Raw genomic sequence first — 19035 nt, 5'->3', positions numbered from 1 at the left:
AGCGCAGCCAGCAGCTACAGCCTCCCGGGCTTGCAGTTAGCGGGCCCAGGGGTGCGCGGCGCCGTGCACGGGCAGCTGTCAGGGCTGAGCGAGCGGCTGCTGGCTGTCCATGGCAGTAGCAGCCAGAGGGCACTATCTTTCATTTGCAGTAATCCCTGTAACAAGACGCTGTCCGTGGGACCCCTTGCATCCTACTCTTATCCTCCATTCTCTGTGTCACTGAATGTGTGTACTTCGTAGTATTTAAGAATGAGTTCCTTAGATTACTTCCCTCCCCTTTGGAGAATCATTTCATTCGGCTGTTAGCCCTGATTATTTTAGGCCCCCACGTAAGCAGAAAATTACTATCCGTATCAGTGAGCCGTGTTACCCTCGGCTGCCATGGTTTCTGTTTGCTAAAAATGTACTTGTACTCAGAAAACCAGCCCTTAGCTGTGCTGGCTGGTGGCTTTGCTCATCATCTGAACCCCAAAGAGACACACTGGTTCCGTAAAGGGTAAATGAGTGACTCACTCTCTCTGTTCCTCACTGGGAGATAAGCGTTTGTGAATTTGAGTTGCATCCAGAGCAGCGTGTCCATGGTTTCAGCTACACCCCAGCCTATTACGCAGAGCGAAGTGGGTGGTTCTTTTTTGTCAGGAATGAGCTTAGGTTTCTCCATTCAGTTTTAATATGTTTATAGCCAGAGACCGTATTTTTAGAAACTAAAGCATCGTCTTTCCTTAGAAATGTGCATTAGAGGAATTTCGCTAATGATGTGTCTAGTTTTTTCCTTTGCTGCTAACAACCTCTGCCAGTAAATAAATACCAGTCTTACGGAATGTGTGCAGGTGACGCGCTTCCTGTTGATGGAGACATGAGGAGTAGCAGCGGGCAGGCAGCATGGAAGCTTTGCCTTCATCTCAGGAGCGCTCTCTCCCAGCCTTAACCTGTAACATCTGAGAGAGGGAAATGCGGTAAATAGTGTAGTTTTTTATCTACGTTCTGCACATTCCACTGTATAACCTGTTATCATTAGCAGTCCCTATTAAAGAGGAAACACCAAGTCCAACATGGAGAGTTTGTCGGGTCAGGCCCTGTGTGGGCTCTTGCTTCTTGTGGGAGTCCTTAGGCCTCTGAGTCCTTGATCAAACATCTTTGACAGCCAGCGGCCAGCAGTCCTCATTTTGCAAAGCTGCTGTTTGCAACTGGGATTTTCTTGCCTTTCATTTATTTGTCCAACCGGTGTCGATCAAGCAGTTCCTGCTGCCCAACCCTCAGCTGGCTGTCATCCCTCGGAGAGGACACAGCTTCTAAAGCAGCACCCAGAGAATCCCTTCTCCTCTCTGTCCCTTCTCAGATGCGAGGGGTCTTCAGCAAGTTAGGGGTGCAGGTGGGCACGGGCGATGGAGGCAGAAGGGGGACCGCTCTGCTGCGAGGGCCTTAGGGTACCTTGCTTCCTTGACTGTGACACGCACTGTGGCTGTGGACAGAATGGCAGGGGGCCCGCACCTGATTCTCTGAAGCACACCTTGGAGAGGCAGGCAGGGAGTGGCCAGACTGAAGAGTGGATGGCAGACTCACTCCCCTGTCACCGAGCAGCAGTTTCTCCCCCGGGGGACGCGTCTGTCTCGTCGCTTTGCTTTCCTTCTGGAATAGTTGGGGGAAATCAAAAGAAACCATGCGTGCGAAGCCCCTAGCACAAAGCAGGCTCTCGATAGTTGGTAGCCAAGAACTAGGGCTCCCACCTCGGAGCGATCTGCAGTCCTTACCCTGCTCTGTATCAGTAGGAGGGGACGATGAGCCCCTGGCTCGCCGCTGGCTCCTTGCTGATACACAGCTGTAACCAGCAAAGCCGCCTGGTTCCCAAGCCCAGAGCAGACACTGAGAAGCCCGAGTTAGCACCTTACCAGGAGTGGAAAGTGAGGGTCACTTGTCCCAACCAGGAAGGCAAGGGACAGAACACACCAAGTGTAAATGCTCCTATGGGAGTCTTACATGAACTTCCACACGCTCCTGTGCAGACCTCAGGAGACGACGCAAGTGTGCAGAGGTCCTGACCCTGGGGGGAGAGTTGGGACAGTTATGTGACGTGGAGCTGACCCACTCCCTGCCCTTGAGACCCGGAATGCCCCATCCTTCGAGCAGCCAGTGGCCACCTCTGCCTGAAGAAGGCTCCGGTCTCACCTGAGGCTGTCAAACAGACCCCTTGCCGAGTGACTTCATCTCGCTCCTTGGTTTGCTTGGTGTTGTGCTTTGGAAGGAATCTGAGACGGGTGCTTTACAATGTTAACTTTAGAATACGATTTGGTTGATAATTCCAGCTTGTTCGGCACTTTTCCTGAGCACGTTAATGGCTCTGTCACTGAGCAATTGGACGTAACTGGCCCAGCACCCCGTTTACATTACTGGGGTGTTGCAAAGTGAAGCTGGGCCAAGCGGTTGAACTCTGAAGACCTCTGCTTCCTACAACCAACTTATTGTACATTCTTTGTTTCACCCACGTTCCCTCACTTATGTGTTATGTCTTAATACACAAAAATTGAAGACTTGGCTTTGAGGCTTTTCTGATTCCACAGCTTTTCAAAGGTGCCTTTGGAAAGCGAGCGTTTGGCCTGGTAGTTAGACGTCGGAGTGCCTGGATTCCTTACCCAGCTCCCCTGACTCCAGCCTCCTGCCGATGCACACCCTGGAAGGCAGCAGCGCTGACTCAAGTAATTGGGGTTTTGTTTTTAAAGATTCATTGATTTATTTGAAAGGTGGAGTTAGAGAGACAGGAGCGGAAGGAGGGGAGAGAGACAGATCGATCTTCCATATGCTGGTTCTTCACCCCCAAATGACCGCAGTGACTCAGGCTGGGCCAGGCCAAAGCCAGGAGCCAGGAGCTTCTTCAAGGTTTCCCACATGAGTGCAAGGGCCTAAGTACTTGGGCCATCTTCTGCTGCTTTCCCAGACACATTAGCAGAGAGCTGGATGGGAAATGGAGCAGCCGGGACTCAAACTGGTGCCCATATGGGATGCTGGTGCTGCGGCCACGGCTTACCCTGCTCTGCCACAGCACCAGCCCCAAATGACTGGATTCTTCATGGGAGATCTGGATCGAGTTTGGGGAATGAAGCAGTGAGCAGGAGAGAGCGCACGCACTCTCTTCCCCTCCCCTCTCCCTCTCCCTCCGCCCCCTTCTCAAGTAACTAAATAAAAGATGCTTTGTTATGCAATTATGAGAGGACATACCAACTTCTTGCAGATGTTCACGTGAACTCCTTAGAGTTGACCGTGATTCTGAATCTCGGAGGTGTCCCGCTTTCCAGTAGAATAAAAACAAAGGTGCGGGATCCCTCCTGGAGAGGAGGCAGGGGAAGACACCCTCCTGTTTGGCTGAACACATCCAGAGCGTGTGAGAGTCGCATGTGCGTTTTCAGCCCTAACAGAGACAGCCAGGTGTCGGCATGCCCAGTCCATGGTTCTGGTTGCTTTGGTCTATCCCACACTCCTCACCTCCAGCAGCCCAACCTAACAAAGCTACGTCACTTTTATGTAGAAGCAGTATTCTCTGGGGCTCCCTTCATTTCTAAGAGCCAGCATCACACTGCCTTTTCCCCATTGTAAGCTTAAGGTCTGTGGGGAGTAGTTTGGTTGAAAGAAATGTGCAGAAGAGCCGGGCATGAGCATCCTTCGTTCCCAAGCACATGGACTGAAAACCAGGCCCCGTCTCGGCCTCGGCCGTCAGAACGGAGAGAGAATGAACGTAGGAGCTTGTGGAGTCGCTGGTTCTAAAGCAAATGGGAATGGGAGGATAACCTGCCCGTGCTTTCTCCAGAGTGCAGGCCCCAGCGTCCCGTGGCTGACGTGGGAGTGACGCGCCATGTAAAGGCGCCAAGACCACACTTGCTGCCGTCGGTCTCTGAGCGTCTCACGATGTGTGTGCTTTGGAGTCTCTGACCCAGCAACGAGCCACCTAAACAAGCGCACCTTAACCAGTCGGGGACTTCCAGGAGTGCGAATCGTACGTGTCAGTAAAACGTTTGAGACAGTAGTTCGCGCATAGCTTAGCAACCGTTAGGGTAAGATTTCTGTGTTGAGAGGCAATATTTAGTTAGGTGGTTACTGTAAACTAATACTTTGACAGCTAATAAGCAGCAAAGGGGCTGGATTGCAAAGGACTGAAAGTAAAAAGAGAAACCACGGTTTTAAACCTGGGAAGTATCTAGGTTTATTTCAGTTTCAGATTTCGAGGCCTAAAATGGAAATATATATATATGTGTGTGTGTGTGTTTAGAACACAGTGTCCCAGACAATATATTAATAGAATTTAATACACTCTTGCTGCAGATTTCCAAGCATGTGTTCGCCCTGCCACAGGCAAGTGCAAAGTCTAGCTAGTTTTGTGTTATTTTCCATTTTCAAGTACAATTTAATCAAGTGGATTGAGAGCGGCCCTCGGGAAGTAAGCGTGAGGTTTCTTCCCATCAACCACTGCTTCGGGGAGCAGAGAGGGCTTGCCATTGAGGGCTTTGCAGAAATGAATCTGTTTTCACAATGAGGTATTTGGTCAAAGTTGTCTTCCTGTTTATTTCAAAGGCATTTTCTTTATAAGTGATTAATGGTTTGGGGGGAGGGCAGACTGAAAAAACATGGCTCCCAGGGCCGGCGCTGTGGGGTAGCAGGTAAAGGTGCCACCTGCAGTGCTGGCATCCCATGTAGGCACCAGTTTGCGTCCTGACTGCTCCACTTCCAATCCAGCTCTCTGCTATGGCCTGGGAAAGCAGTAGAAGATGGCCCAAGTGCTTGGGCCCCTGCACCCACGTAGGAGACCTGGGTAAATCTCCTGGCTCCTGGCTTCGGATCGGCGCAGCTCCAGCCATCGCAGCCATCTGGGAAGTGAATGAGCAAATGGAAGACTGATCTCTCTGTCTGCCTCTGCCTCTCTGTAGCTCTGCCTTTCAAATAAATAAATGAATCTTTAAAAATAAAAAGTATAGCTCCACATGATTGAAATCTCAAAAACTAATTTTTTTTAGCCAGGGAATAGGCTTATGAGTCATTCTATTTTGAAATCAGGGATTTTAAATTCCCAAGCTAGAGTCTGCCTAGAAGGCCACATTTTTAGGCATGGCACTTGTTCTAATTAATTTTTATTTTTAGTTTATTTTGTTTGAAAGGCAGAGAGATAGAGACTTATGGAAGAGAAGTCTTCCATGAGCTGTTTTACTTCCCAAGTACAATCAAAAGCCATAGCCGGGCCAGACCAAAGCCAGGAGCCCAGAACTCAGATGTCCCATGTGAGTGACACGGACGTCACCTGCTGCCACCCAGAGTGTGCATAGCAGGAAGCTGGATCAGAAGCAGCGTGGCCTAGACTCCAGCCAGGCACTCTGATACGGATGTGGGTTCCAAGTGACAGCTTAATCACTCTGCCACTTGCCTTCCTTCTCCCACCCTCCATGTCCTGATTAAGTTTACATTACAAATTTGTTTAAGGTTTATCTATTTTATTTGAAAAGCAGAGTTACAGAGAGAAGGGAAGGAATGAGAGAGAGAAATCAATCCATCTTCCATCTGTTGATTCACCCCAAATGACTGCAATGACTAGGACTGGGTCAGGCCAAAGCCAGGAGCCAGAAGCTTCATCTGGGTCTCCCACATGGGTGGCAGGGCCCCAGGCGCATAGGTCATCTTCAACTGCTTTCCTAGGCGTGTTAGCAGAGAAGTGGAGCAGCAGAGAACAAATTACCTATATGGTTTGGGATACCAGCATCGAAGATGGCAGCTTGACCTGCTATACCACAATGCTGGCCCAAGATTGTTTTTTATTTATTTATTTATTTATTTATTTGAAAGGCAGAGTTCAGAGAGGCAGAGGGAGGTCTCCCATCCACTGGTTCACTCCCCAGATGGTGGTAACAGCCAGAGCTGGGCCAATCAGAAGCCAGGAGCTTCTTCCAGGTCTCCCACGTGGGTGCAGGGGCCCAGGCACTTGGGCCACCTTCTATTGCTTTCCCAAGTCATAGCAGAGAGCTGGATCAGAAGCGGAGTAGCCGGGACCCTAACTGGCACCCATATGGAACTCAGCATTTTATTAGCGAAGAAGCTCGCCTCAGGCTGGCAGAGGAGAGGCAAGGATGGACAGGACCAGCGCCCACCTGGGGGTTTCCCGGACATCAGGCGTTCCTCCATTTGTTTTCGGGGGAACACCCTCATGGATGAAACCCCCAGAGAGCAGCAGGCCACTGGCAAGCAGCCAGGGTAGGGGGGGCGCCCTAGGCACCGCCAGACCCCTTGGACAGCAGGGCTTCGATGTCGGGCTCGATGTCGATGGTGGGGAAGCGGCGGCTGTACCTGCGCACCGGGACGCCATCAGGGCCCACCAGGAACTTCTCAAAGTTCCAGGAAACGTCATTGCGGCACACCGGGGACCAGGTGATGAACTTAGAGTCAGTCATGAGCACAGTGGGGTCATCGCTGGGCGCCGGTAGGGCCTCCCGCAGGAAGGCGAAGAGCAGGTGCGCCTTGGCGCCGTTCACCTCGCACTTCTGGAAGAGCATGAAGTTGGGCTCGAACCCGCCTCCAGGCCGGACATACTTGAGGGAATTCAGAATCTCCTCATTCTTGGCGCCTTGCATTTATCTTAGTCTTCAAATAAATGTTAAGATCTTTGGGGCCGGTGTTGTGGCATAGCAGGTAAAGGTACCACCTGCAATGCCGGCATCCCATATGGGCAACAGTTCAAGTCTTAGCTGCTCTTCTTCCAATTCAGCTCCCTGCTAATGTGCCTGGGAAAGCAGCAGAAGACGGCCCACGTAGTTGGGCTCTTGCACCTGCATGGAAGACCTGTATGAAGCTCCTGGCTCATGGGTTTGGCCTGGCCCAGCCCTGGCCATTGAGGCCATTTGGGGAGTGAAGCAGCAGGTGGAAGATCACTCTCTGTCTCTCCTTCTCTCTCTCCTTAACTCTGCCATTCAAATAAATAAATAAATCTTTATTTTAAAAAAAAATCCTTAAGAGGAGGCACTATTTCATGTTTTTATAAAATGTATTTATGGTATAAAAGGTCACCCTATAGTTTAATTCATCTACATATCAACTTATCTTACAATGGGACAAGAAGTCCTTACTTCTGTGATAATTTTTAGGTTAGTATTTAGGGGTGACGGACCAGCCAAGTTGACACATAAAATTAACCATTGCAGTGAGCCTTAGTCCAAGAATGCTGGCCTAAGCTCCACAGTAGACAGCCCTCTCAGTGTCTTCTTTGTCTCCAAAAAGAATAATTGGGAGCGCCAGCCAGCCAGCCAGCCAGACTTCCTCATCCTGACCTGAATGAGAAGTGTTCTTGTTCGGAAGTTCCCTCTCACAGAACTCTGTCAGGAAAGTCAGTCAGACCCATCCTCTCGTCCGAGACTTGCAGGTCTTTGGCCACCCCGCTCACACCTTTCTCACGTAGAAAACAAAACATAAATACAAGTGTAGCCTTGGTGCAGCATTTAGGAGAGTCCAAGCACATAGAATCTGGATGCTTTTATGCTTGTCTAGTTTCTCTTGGCAGAAATTTTTGGAGTGATAAATTAATATTTCATTGGATTGTGGCTAAGTGACATTCTCAGAGTCCAGTATTTTTAAATTTTGAGTCTTAAGTCTAGAATAAAGCTATATTTATAGGTTTAAGTAAAGCTATTGCAATAAATAAATCACTTGGTTATTGATATACATCAGTCTTTTAAAATAAAAATGTATGCATTTAAAAATTATTTAGGGGTGACATTGTACAATGTCCAGAACTGATCCGAAAATAATTCCAGGGAAGGGAGTTGAGGAAGATGACAGACAAGCGCCTTGGTTTAATGACTTGTGGCTGGTTGATGAGGACACAGGGCCGAGCCATCTCTCCACTTCGTGTACCTCGATGATTCTCCATGCTAAGAGGCCAGGCGTTGGTGACACTGAGCCTTCAGCTTGCAGGACGCCCAGCACATCCCTCCCCACGCACTGGCACCATATGGCAGCCACCTGTGCTTCTCACCACCAGTGAAGTCCATTGCTACGGCCCTGACCACCAGCACAGCCAAGGATCCACTACGTGGTCATCCTGGAATAGTCACAAGCAAGTGACGCAGACCCACCAGCTGGATGGCAGGAAAAGCCGTGGTTTGTATCCACCACTGTATTCAAACAGCTCATTTGTTACAGCCTCAGTGGTCATAATTACTATAGGAGTATTAATAAAAAGGAAGGTTGAGAAGATCAGGCTGCTATAAAAGGGACTGTAGACTGGCTGCTTTATGGAACAGCAGCTCTGGAGGCTGGGGAGTGCAGCCTCAAGGCACTGCAGATTTGGAGCCACTTTCTGGTTCACAGATGGTGGGAGGAACTAGCTAGCCCTCGGCGGCCCCTGGAAAGGCCCCTAATCACATCCATGAGGGTGGAGGTGCTTCCCAAAGCCCCGCCTCCTGATGCATGACCTTGGTGATTAGGTGGCAGCTCAGCACTCAGGCCATCACACCTTGCAAGAGGGGTTGAACCGGAAGTTTGTCTTCAAGACCGCTTTCTTCATCAGAACGTGGTGTGTACGTTCCAAGGATGACCGCAGAAAACGGGACCTTCAGCGTACGTTACCGTAAAATCAGCACAACGTGCTTGCTTTCCTAGACTGCTTCTTGTAAGAGTGCAGCAGCGTTTAGAAAGCTCCAGGACTCACCTGCTGCTGTGCCTGCGTGCTGAGCGCACGTTCACGCTCCTCAGGGCACGCTTCACGTTGTTACTTCGTGTGCTTATTTATACCAAAGTTGATTTTTAAAATAATTTTTTAAATATGTTCTGCATTCTTTGGTTCAAAATAAGCCCAAATACAGAATAATGTTTTATTTGTTTCCCATGTCCAAATCTTAAAATATAGCATGTTGATTATTTAAATTTAGAATTTCCTTTTGAAAGGGCCTTTTTGTGAATGTTTTCAAAGTCAATTCCAATTTTGTTTAATTTTCATGCTTGCAGTGGATAGCAAATTGAATTATCCATGGTTGGTCCCCGGATGTAAATTAAGAGATAAGCAATGTATCTGTCTTTACTGCAGTGTGTAAGTTTTAAATAGTTAGAGCCTATGTTATAAAATGTAAGACTCCCTGCACTTAAGCCACAGTCACGTTGTGGAAATGGCTGTGGAGCTTCACCTGCCTCACCTGCAGGTGTTGTACTTGCCCTTCGGGGCACTGATTTGGGGGGGGGGGGTGCAAAAAATAGGGACCAAAATACAGAAAGTCAGTGTGTCTCTGTTCCAGTGTCCCTAGGCCGTGACCTTTGTCCCAGGCAGCACCTGGGTTCCTTGAGGCCCCTGGTGTGGCATTATTTGGACAAGGCAGGGCTCGGTGCTCAGCAGGTCCTGCAGCGGCCCTGTGTGGCCCTGGCAGGGCCTTCCAGCCCCACGTGAGTCACTGAGTCCTCCACGGCCAGGCAGAGCAGGCGTCATCGGCGGTAATGGTTTGCAGATGACCTGGCAGAGTGTCACGGGGGTGACGTTGTCTGTCGGGGAGTATCAGCGTCAGAGCTGCTGCAGAATGCACACGCCCTGCGTTCTGCCATTCAGAGCCTGGATGGAGAGGCACGTGTCAGTCCTGCAAGTCCGTGCTTCCTTATCATCACGTGTACTTAAAGGTGCCAGCGCCTGCCTCTCATCCTCTAGCCCCGCCCTCCCCAGGGAAGCCAGAGGGGGCAGAAGTCAAAGCGCTGCGCCTGGCGCAGGGTCGGCTTTCAGGCTCCGGATGACAGGTTCCCGGGGCCTTGCTAGATCCCTCCGTTGCCACTGGGATTGTGCCCCATCTACTCACACCCATCTGCACCCAGACGGAGGCTCGCCCAGGAGAAAGCAGGACCCCTGACTCTCAGCCTCCTTGCCTCCGTTGCCGGCCACATGCCACGGGTGTGCTGTGTGCGGCCTGCCTGGCCCGGTGTCTGCAGATTCTTCTGTGGCCTCCCGGCCTCGCTACTGGTGTCACTGTTTTGCCACCTCTGAACTTTCTTTTCTTTTACTCTGCCTACGGTGTTGTTGCTCCTTTATGCAATTGTAAAATGTGAAAATGTTCCCTCCGTAAGAAAGTTCCAGGAAAGAATCCATTTCAGGTGCCTTCATTCCATGCAGTTAACTTTGAACGTGCCCCGAGGCCAGGGCAGGACCCCGTGTAGACGCTGCTAGCACCCCAGGAATGAAGGGCGGCACCTGGGCCTGCCTGTGCAGCAGAGAGGAGGGCACAGGAGGCTTTGCCCGTGGAGGATTCGCCCTCCGACATTCACGTGCTCCCATCATGTGTTCCTGGGGACCCCCCCCCCACACGCGCTCCGAGGTCCAGGTTGCATTTGGCCTGTGATCACATTGCCTGTCCCCGGCTTGTCTCCTCTCCAGGTTAGTTTTGGCGAGTGGAGAATGTGCGGCTTATTTGTCTTCTGCCACATTACTGACAATAGAAATACCTCGTCTAGCAGGCCAGTTAGTTGCTCTGTGGCGGTGCTAGGAGAAAGGGGGACTCCAAGCCCACCTGGTGGCTCTGAGTCTCTGCTTCCTGTGTGCTCCCCGCTTCTGTGGGCTGGACGCTAGTTTGGATGTCCACCAGAGGCCAGAGGCATGATCCCAGGGTGGCGCTGCCGGGAGGAGGTGGGACCATCACCGGGGGCATCCCCCTTCTTGCAGGGGGACTGTTACTGACGCCTGTGTCAGGGCCTCCCAGCTCAACACACACTGCACATGTGCCTGCCCTCTGCTGTCCTCACGGGAGCCAAACTGATGGCGCTTCTTGGACTTGACCTCCAAAACTGTGAGCTAAATGACTCTTCCCTCTTTACAATGTTAGTTGCCTCAGGCACTTAGTTGTAGTAACAAAGGCTTCCAGATGCGTGGTTTCTCACCTCCCCAAGCCAGGCGCACCTTGTTCCTGCAGCTACAGCTCTGCACCCCCACTGGCTGGCACCAGCAGCCACCATGCCGCTACAGTCGTTCACTGATTTGCTGAGGCTCCTCCAGGACGCTTCTGGACGCACTGGGGGAAATGTGTTGCACCCAGCCTTTCATCTCCTGCCCGCCTGCTCTCGCTGCACAGGAACCTCCGCCCAAGGAGGGACACCCAGGGCAGGAGGCTCTGCAGCCTGGGTGGCAGTTGAGAAGCGGGCACGGGCAGGATCCATGCAGTCTTTAGAGCTTCAGACCGAGGAGCCTGTTCCCGCGGTGGGCCAGAGGGACCCGTGGCTGTGTTCAGGATCCGTGCGCCGTTAACCTTGGCATCTTCGGCAGGCGGCCGTCCGCTTCTGTTCCCTGCCCTCTGGGTCTCCTGACTCTGTCAGTCCTAGTGACTGTGCAGAAGCCAGCAGCTCTCAGTGTGCACTTTGTATGTGTGTGTGTGCGCGTGTGCCTGTGTGACCGTGCATGCTGGACTAACATGGGGCCAGGACACGGCATTGCACAGGGAGCTGCAGGTCTGGCCCAGCCCCTTGTGGGCTGTGCTTAGGTCACTGGAAACAGAGCCATAGGAAGGCTGAACTCAGGCCTTTAAGCTTTAAAACACTTTGGTGGGGCCGGCGCCGCGGCTCAGTAGGCTAATCCTCCGCCTTGCAGCACCGGCACACTGGGTTCTAGTCACGGTCGGGGCTCCGGATTTTGTCCCGGTTGCCCCTCTTCCAGGCCAGCTCTCTGCTATGGCCCGGGAAGGCAGTGGAGGATGGCCCAAGTCCTTGGGCCATGCACCCGCGTGGGAGACCAGGAGAAGCACCTGGCTCCTGGCTTCGGATCAACATGATGCGCCGGCCGCAGCGGCCATTGGAGGGTGAACCAACAGCAAAAAGGAAGACCTTTCTCTCTGTCTCTCTCACTATCTAACTCTGCCTGTCAAAAAAAAAAAAAAAATGGAGCAGCCAGACCTTGAACCAGCACCCATATGGGATGCTGGCACTGCAGGCAGCGGTTTTACCTGCTACGCCACAGCGCCAGTCCCTGTAATTTTTCAGATCATTTTTTTTTTCCTTGTAACCCTGTCCACAGCTTATACCCCTTCTTTTGTTGTCATCCGCTCCTTCATTGGCTTAGCACACATCATCCAGCCGCCGACGGCAATCTAAGCACTCAGGGCCACATCCGTGGGGCAGGAATAGAAAAGCACAAGTCCCGCCCTCTCACTGGAAGTCGGTCTCATAGCAGCACACTGGTTTCTGGGGTCACCAGTGCCTGCGCAGGGCCAGCGCTCAGCAAGAGCGCTTCTGCTAGGAAAGTTTCCACCTGCGTGAGGCCTCCTCTCCTACCACCTTACAACCAAAGCCTCCTCCTCCTCCTCCTCCCAGCCTCCTGAGACAGTGAGGCGGCTCGGAGACCGGTGGTCAGACTCAGGGATGCAGGCCAGCCTTGTGCACGGGCAGCCTCACCTGCCACCTCGAAGCTAAGGACTCCTTTAGTCCTATTTAGAACTATACTCAACCTGTTCTCTCAACTCTGGGCTCACCCAGCAAGCTGACTTACTACCCCTTCACTCAGGGCTCACCTCCCTGCCTCCACCCCCTTCCACCCTCCTCTGCCGGCCTCTCTGAGCCCTCCCTGTCCACACCCTCCACCCCAGCGGCGGCCACACACGTGCGACTGCCACCAGCCTCTGCTTGCTCCCTGGGCCCTCCAGGGCAGTGCCCGCTCTCCCCCGTCCCCACTGCCCCGCAGCAGGCAGGCCTGTCCTCCAGCCCCCTGCACAGAAACACGGAAAATCCAAGTGTGAAGCTCTCTCCGTCCCGTGAGCCCCTCCCCTGGCTGAGAAAGATGGGCTAGCAGCACGCAGCAATGTGGCCTTCAGTCCACGCCGAGAGGTGCTGCTGTCCTATGTAGATACTCATGGGTGGCTGGAGCTCCCGGGGTCCCCGGGGCGCAGTGTGTCATGGTCTTCAGGGTCCTGCTCATCCTCTGTTGTTAACTGTGACTTCCTGTTTCCTCCTCCGCTTCCTGGGCTCAGGTTCCTACAGTCCCTCGGGCTGTGATGGGTCCCAGTTTAGCTGGTGGCTCTTCCCCCGGAGGGCGCCGAGCAAGCCCGGCGTCAGCCCCTGAGGGACGCTGCCTCTTGCGTCAGGTGCTTGTCCGAAGCTCCCAGCGTGTCGCGTGCCCCATCTGAGGGGCGGCGTTACTGTCCGCACAGCCCCAGCGCCGTGCCCGCCAGGCATTCAGCCTGTGGCGCTCGTGTAGGGCGAGCGGGGAGGGAGGCCGTGTCATCCCCAAATGTTACAACCCGTCCTTGGGTTTCTCAAAAGGACACGCGTGCTCCTTTCACCAGCCTGTGACGGGATCCTTGACCTGCTTCCCTGTTGCTCTGGGCAGGGCTGCCCACCTGGAAGCACGCGTGTGCTGTTTGGAGGAGCAAGCGGAGGCCCTGGGCGGTGCACCTACCGGCCGTTAGCAGGCCGCTGCACCACGGCCATGGGCACCCGGGCCCTTATCTGTTCAGAGGCCCAGTGCAGTGTTTTAAAAAACATTTTTATGTGCTATGTAGCAATTTGATTGCAAATCGCATTAAGCTTTCTGAAGCCGGGCCAGGTGCTTGGCTGAGTGCTGTCTATGATCTGTAGGTGGAAGGGGGAAATCACCGTTGAACTTCGGTGGTAATAAAATTCTTACAGTTGGGCCCTACCTCTGTTGACTGCACTTCCTGGGGCGGGGGGGGGGGGGGGGGGGGTGGGTTCCCAGATCATGGGACTGACAGCAGAGACAGGCTCAGGCTCTGGACAGCTTGTTCCACCCAAGTCTCAAACCACCGCATCCGACCTTGGCTTTGTCTCAGAGCTGGGCGCCCGGATGTCCCACTGTGGTAGGTTGATTCACTGGCGCTGATAAAAAACATTCCGGCCAAACTTGAGAGTCTAGCATTACCTCTGGCTCCAGAAATCAAAACAATGGGATTGTTGTAAGTGGCCTTGGATGGAGAGCGAGCTCCAGGCTGAAGAGATGGGCGAGTATCTCGGAAAGAGAGGAGCAGGCTTCCCACCGGGGTAACCTGGGCGGCGGTGACCAGCACCCTGCCCTGTGCCGGCCCCTTCCAGGTGGGTCTGTGTGGTGGCCAGCAGATCAGAGCCCCCATCCTTCTAGCCTCGTCCTCGCCTTCCCTTTCCGGAAGTTCTCACAGCACGTCTAGCTGGGAGCCGCTGGCTGCCGCCCACGGCAGTCCCGAGAAGTCCCAGGAACAGAAAGGAGGCTGGAGACAGGCTGGGCAGGAAGGCTGAGAAGGGCCGAGCAGCCTGCGGCTGGGCACGGGGCTGCGGGTGGCGCTTGCTGGCGGTGTCGGAGGTGAGGGCTCGGCGGCGAGGACACTGCGCCTCCCCCAGCCTCCCAGGGCAGCCTGCTGCCCTCCAAGGCTCAGAGGCCAACAGAAACCCACCAGTGGCTTTTTCTAGGCTTGGCATTCAGGTCATGAATTCTCCTGGGCTGACGCCTGACAGAATGGGTCCCCGGCGTCTTTAGTGACAGATAAAGCCTGCTCCTTGGCTTCAGGTGCCCGGGACATCTTGGAGGCTGCATAGTGTCAGGTCATCTGCTAAGTCCCAAATATCGGTGTCCTCATGGCTAGACCGGCAGCAGTGGCCTGGGAGGGGCGAGTTGAACACAGCTGGGGCCCCGCCGGCTGTGCAGAGGCTGAGTGCACGACCTTCCCTGGATCTTTTAGGACCTGAGCCCGTTTTCCACTCTAACGCTCCTGGCGCCCTGGCCTCACAAGCAGCCCGCTGCAGCCGCAGGGAGCTCCACGCCGGATGCTTGGAGCATCGGCTCTGCGGGGCCAGTGCCGGCCGGAACGCGCTTGTGTTCCTTGCTGTGAGTGCGTTCTCCCCTCTCGGAGCCTTGTGAGCGCCACGGGAAAGGGTCGAGCAAGCCACCCAGGCAATCACGCCTTGCCACTCCCTGTTCACCCGAGGGAGAAGGCCGCTGTGCTGTGGACATGGGAATGTGCATCCACGCTTCTGCCCGTCCAGGCAATCTTCCTGCCTCTCTGTGTCAACTTACTGTACCTCTTGCCCCGTGACCCGTGAAGCACACCTGGATAGCAGCCTGGGAGCCCCATCTGCAGGAAAGCTCAGGCAGGGGGAGCCCGCACCCTCAGCCCACTGGGCTCTGAGCTCCGTCCCAGAGCAGCTCCCTGTTCACCTCGCTTTCAAGCAGTCAGGGGCCTTGGCCTTTAAAACCATCCATTGTCAACAGCCGGGCCAGCTCAGGACCTCCAAGGTACTTTTCTGCTGCCAAGCCAGACTTCAGGGGTGCAGGTAAGCCCAGGCTAGCCCACACAGCCTTTCTCTGTGCCAGCCCGGCAGAGCCCAGAGACCTGGCAGAGAAGGCAGCCTTGCTGTGGTCATCTCGCCATGCCACACCCAGTCAGCATGGGAAGGTGTCTGTGTGAGCACCCAGTGCTGAGAAGGAAGACGCGCAGGTGCCTGGGTTGTCTCCCAGCCCCACCTTTGCAGGCCTCGCTCTCCAGAGGGCATCAGGTGATCTCGGCGCCAGCCCGCGAGCCGAGGACCCGCTCTGGCCGAAGTCCCTGCAGCTCGCGTGGCAGGAGTGCACGCGTCGGCTTGTTTTCCTCCCCATCCTGCGCTCCTTGGCTGTGGAGAGGCGGCCGCCAGGCGGTGGCTGTACCCCTTTCCCAACCCCACAGGCAGCTCCCCAAACGTGTCACTGCGTGGAGCAGAGGTCGCACGTTCCAGGGTCTTCTGGCAGCAAGTGGGCTTCAGCGGCTGCGTGACCACAGCAAAACCTCGGTGCGATCCCTGCCCGGGGGGCCACGTGGGGATGCGACCTTTCCAAGCCTCCCCCACTGCCTGCTCGCTCAGGTCAAGGCCATGCTACCAGCTAGGGCCGTGGTCTCCTGTTCTTCCTCGGGGTCCGCCATGTTTTACTGGTCGAGGGCATCACTGGGGTTTCCACCTCTGTCCTCAGGACCAGCAGGGTGCTGGGCTCTGTGCCACACGAGGGCAGGGCTCGGGACCGGCCCCGAAGAGGTGCACGGTGCCACAGAGGAGGAAATGCAAGCACAAGGCACGAGGGCGGCTCCCGCTCTGTCCCCTCGCAACCTGACTGCAGCCGCCGGGCCACAGGGGCTCATACAGGCACCGTGCGGGTCTGAACCCGGCTTGACCTCGGGTGCTGGGGATGCTGGCAGCAGCCTGAGCAGGGCGCCGTGCCGGGCTGGGGGAAGGGCTGCCTTGCACGTGATGCAAGGGGCATACTGGTTGGTGGTGGCTTCCAGCTGCACCCCACTGCTACAGAGGCAGGTTTATCACAACGCCATTAAGTTGGGACTTGTAGGGCATGGGGTCCCCTGACAGAGACTTCCTGCCACCTCCAAGTACCCTGCCCCCATCCCCAAGAACACAGGGCCCAGGAAACCACCAGCTGCGGAGCTGACTCGGGCAGCGTCAAGGGTCTTCACGTGTGGTGACAGGGGAGTGAAAAACCGGGGACCTGACTGTGCCCCGATTTGTGTCAGCACGTGCTAGAAGCAGTGCCCCTTCCACGTCTCTGATCAGACCATGGCCAGACTGACGCCAAGAGCCCGGTCAGCGTTGTCCTGTAGCCCTCAGCACGTGTCTCCACCTCGCCCTTCACTGGGGGTCACAGATGAGCAGAGAGACACCTGACTGTGTGATAAGGCGTGGGGCGTCCGTTCCAGTGGGACCATTCAGGACAGGGGCTGGACTGTGGGCTGGGGGGAGGGGAAGGAGGACCTGGGGGGGTGGTGCTGGGGTCCGGCCTCTGTGTGTTTGCACATTCACACAGCAACTGCGGGAGGTGCCAGCGGCCCACGGGCACCACGCTGAGCTGAAGCCTCTCAGGAATCCCTGGGCCCCCACCCCCTGCTGACCCCAAAGCTCCTCCGATGGCTCTGCTCCTCGATGGCTCTGCTCCTCGGGTCTCTACGGAGCTCTGAGGACCAGCACTCGGATGTTTTTAGTCTTAGTCATTGTAGATAATTTTAAATGCCTGCAGTTCTGTGTGTGTGTAGCTCCTCCGCCCGCCCCTCCCCCTTCCCTAAATATCTTTCAAATCCGCCCCACGGGGGTCATGTGAGTGCACGCCCGCCTCCCCTACGCTGGGCCGACCATGTGCCCATCCAGTCCTCCGCACACTGGCCAGGCTCTCGGCGTCACTCTGGCCGGAAGTCTGATCCGCTCAGGGGTGGGGATGGGACACTGCCACGGCCAACCTCAGCGGGCCCCCGCCTCCACGGGCCCTGCTGAGGCTCCCAGGTGTGCGTGTGGCCTGTGGCCCCTGCTCCTTGGTTCCTGCTCCCTGCCTCACCCTCCAGTGTAAACCATGCACTGGTACCACCCCCTCCCGCTTCAGGCCTCTGGGGTGCCGTGTCCCTCCCTTGCTCACCACTCTGTTCTGTGTCATCTCTGTACCCACACACCCTCCAGCCCTGACCCATGCTATGCGCTGGTGGATGTGTGGATGGACGGCTGGACAGATAGACAGACAGACGGCCTCACTCAAGAAGGCTGAGATGGGAGATCACGGAGGAAGCCGGAACACATAGTTGTTCTTCAGCATACGGTTGATTGTCCCATCCAGTCTTCCAGGCCCCAGATAATGTGTTTAGCCCCTGGCTGCTCTGGGGACAGGCGGGGCAGCGGCGGTGCTGGTCTGTGTTCAGGGCCACACCTCCAGGGCGATGTGACCCCTGCAGCCTCACCCCTCCTCTGTCCCCACCCCGCCTGGGACAAGGTCCCCAGATTGTGGCCGTTCTGCCCAGAATCAGCTTTGCAAGGGAGGCAAGTGGCTGGGGGCTGGAAGCAGACTCCCAGGGGCATCTTCCTGTGTCCCAGCAGGAAGGAAGAAGTGGGAACGAAGTCCAGTGCACCACCGAGGTCTGACCACCCGCCTCACGCTGGCCAAGCCCAGAGCACCTGCGTGTGTGGGTGGAGCCGCACCCAAGCCGCCCCCAGGAGCAGGAGGCTGAGGCCACGCCATGCAGAGCAGGCTGCCTGCCCCAGGCCCGTGAGCAGCACCCGCCTCTTCAGCCCAGGGCCCAGGAGCCGTGACAGGGGGTCCAGGAGGCCGCGTCTCCCAAGGAGCAGGACCTCCGGCTGCTGCCCGTGCAGCGCCTTTTGCTCTGCTGTGACTTTATCTCCCCTGACCCTGCCCAGGTCCCTGCTGTGCACACTCTCTGCCAAACCGAGGCGCCATAGCACCCATTGTGGTGTTTGCTTTTCCCATGGGAATTCCACTTCCTGGGAGCCACACGATGGCCCATGCATTGCAAAGCCCCCCAACTTGCAGGCCCTGGGCCCGTGGCGGGAGGCAGGCGCCCTGCACGCCCAGGCTGCTTGCACATCGCCACTGCTTTCACCTGTGCCTGGAATGTGAGATGATCGCCTCGTCTTGTTCTCATTGCAGAAATTTCCAGAACTGAAATTCAAGTACGTGGAAGAGGAGCAGCCCGAGGAGTTTTGTATCCCCTACGTCTGGTCTCTGGTCTACAACTCCGCGGTGGGCCTGTACTGGAACCCCCAGGACATCCAGCTGTTCACGATGGATTCCGACTGAGGGCAGGAGGCCCCTGGCCCGCCCTGAGCCGGGCAGCCCGGCTGGGCATCCTGGTTCTGAGAGCGAGGCACACGGCCCGCCGGCCTCTGCCACCAAAGAGGCCCACACGCGCGCTCCCCTCGCACACTGTGCCCTGGCGCCGCCGGCAGGAGATCCCTCAGCTTCCGTTGTGGTGCGCGGGGGTGGGGCTGAGGACCCGACAGTAATAAACCTGAGAACTTGCTGTTCCACATGCAGTTTTATTTCTGAACCGAAAGGCTGGAGCTTCCCCAGGGTCAGGAGGCCTTAGGCCTGAAACACCTCAGCAGTTCCGGCCCTCCGTGGTGCACATGTGAACTTCTGTCTTGGCCACGTGTGTGCGTGTTTCCTTTAACGTTAAAGAGTATCAGTGAGAGGCTAGGAAGCAAGAGTGAATGAGGAAATGCAGTCGTGTGTGTATGTATTTGTACTGTATGTGTGTGGCTGTACATGTGTGTACGTATGTGTGTGCATGCACGCACGTGTGTGGCTGTACATGT

General features: G+C 55.3%; 2 protein-coding genes across 3 annotated transcripts in view; one reads left to right on the top strand and one right to left on the bottom strand.

Annotated features, from left to right (window-relative positions):
* DYM (dymeclin) overlaps positions 1-18736 on the top strand; it is a 362668-nt gene extending 343932 nt beyond the window's left edge. For both annotated transcript variants that reach the window (XM_062201648.1, XM_062201646.1), the window contains exon 17: positions 18368-18736. In XM_062201648.1, the coding sequence (XP_062057632.1) occupies positions 18368-18517 (150 nt within the window). In that variant the 3' untranslated portion in view covers positions 18518-18736. The remainder of the gene's footprint in view (positions 1-18367) is intronic.
* Positions 6236-6602, bottom strand: LOC133766699 (glutathione peroxidase 1-like). The gene has a single exon (XM_062200332.1). The coding sequence runs from the start codon at positions 6600-6602 to the stop codon at positions 6240-6242; it is 363 nt and encodes a 120-aa protein (XP_062056316.1). The 3' UTR covers positions 6236-6239.
* Positions 18737-19035: the final 299 nt, after the last annotated feature.

The sequence above is a fragment of the Lepus europaeus genome, chromosome 9 (genome assembly GCF_033115175.1).
Source record: "Lepus europaeus isolate LE1 chromosome 9, mLepTim1.pri, whole genome shotgun sequence".
Classification (NCBI taxonomy): Eukaryota; Metazoa; Chordata; class Mammalia; order Lagomorpha; family Leporidae; genus Lepus; species Lepus europaeus.
The sequence above is the reverse complement of the archived record's forward strand: the minus strand, read 5'-3'. Positions and strand labels throughout refer to the sequence as shown.

What these genes read in the sequence shown, in the direction of transcription:
- LOC133766699 (XM_062200332.1), bottom strand. Translation starts at nt 6,602, where the DNA reads ATGCAAGGCGCCAAGAATGAGGAGATTCTGAATTCCCTCAAGTATGTC.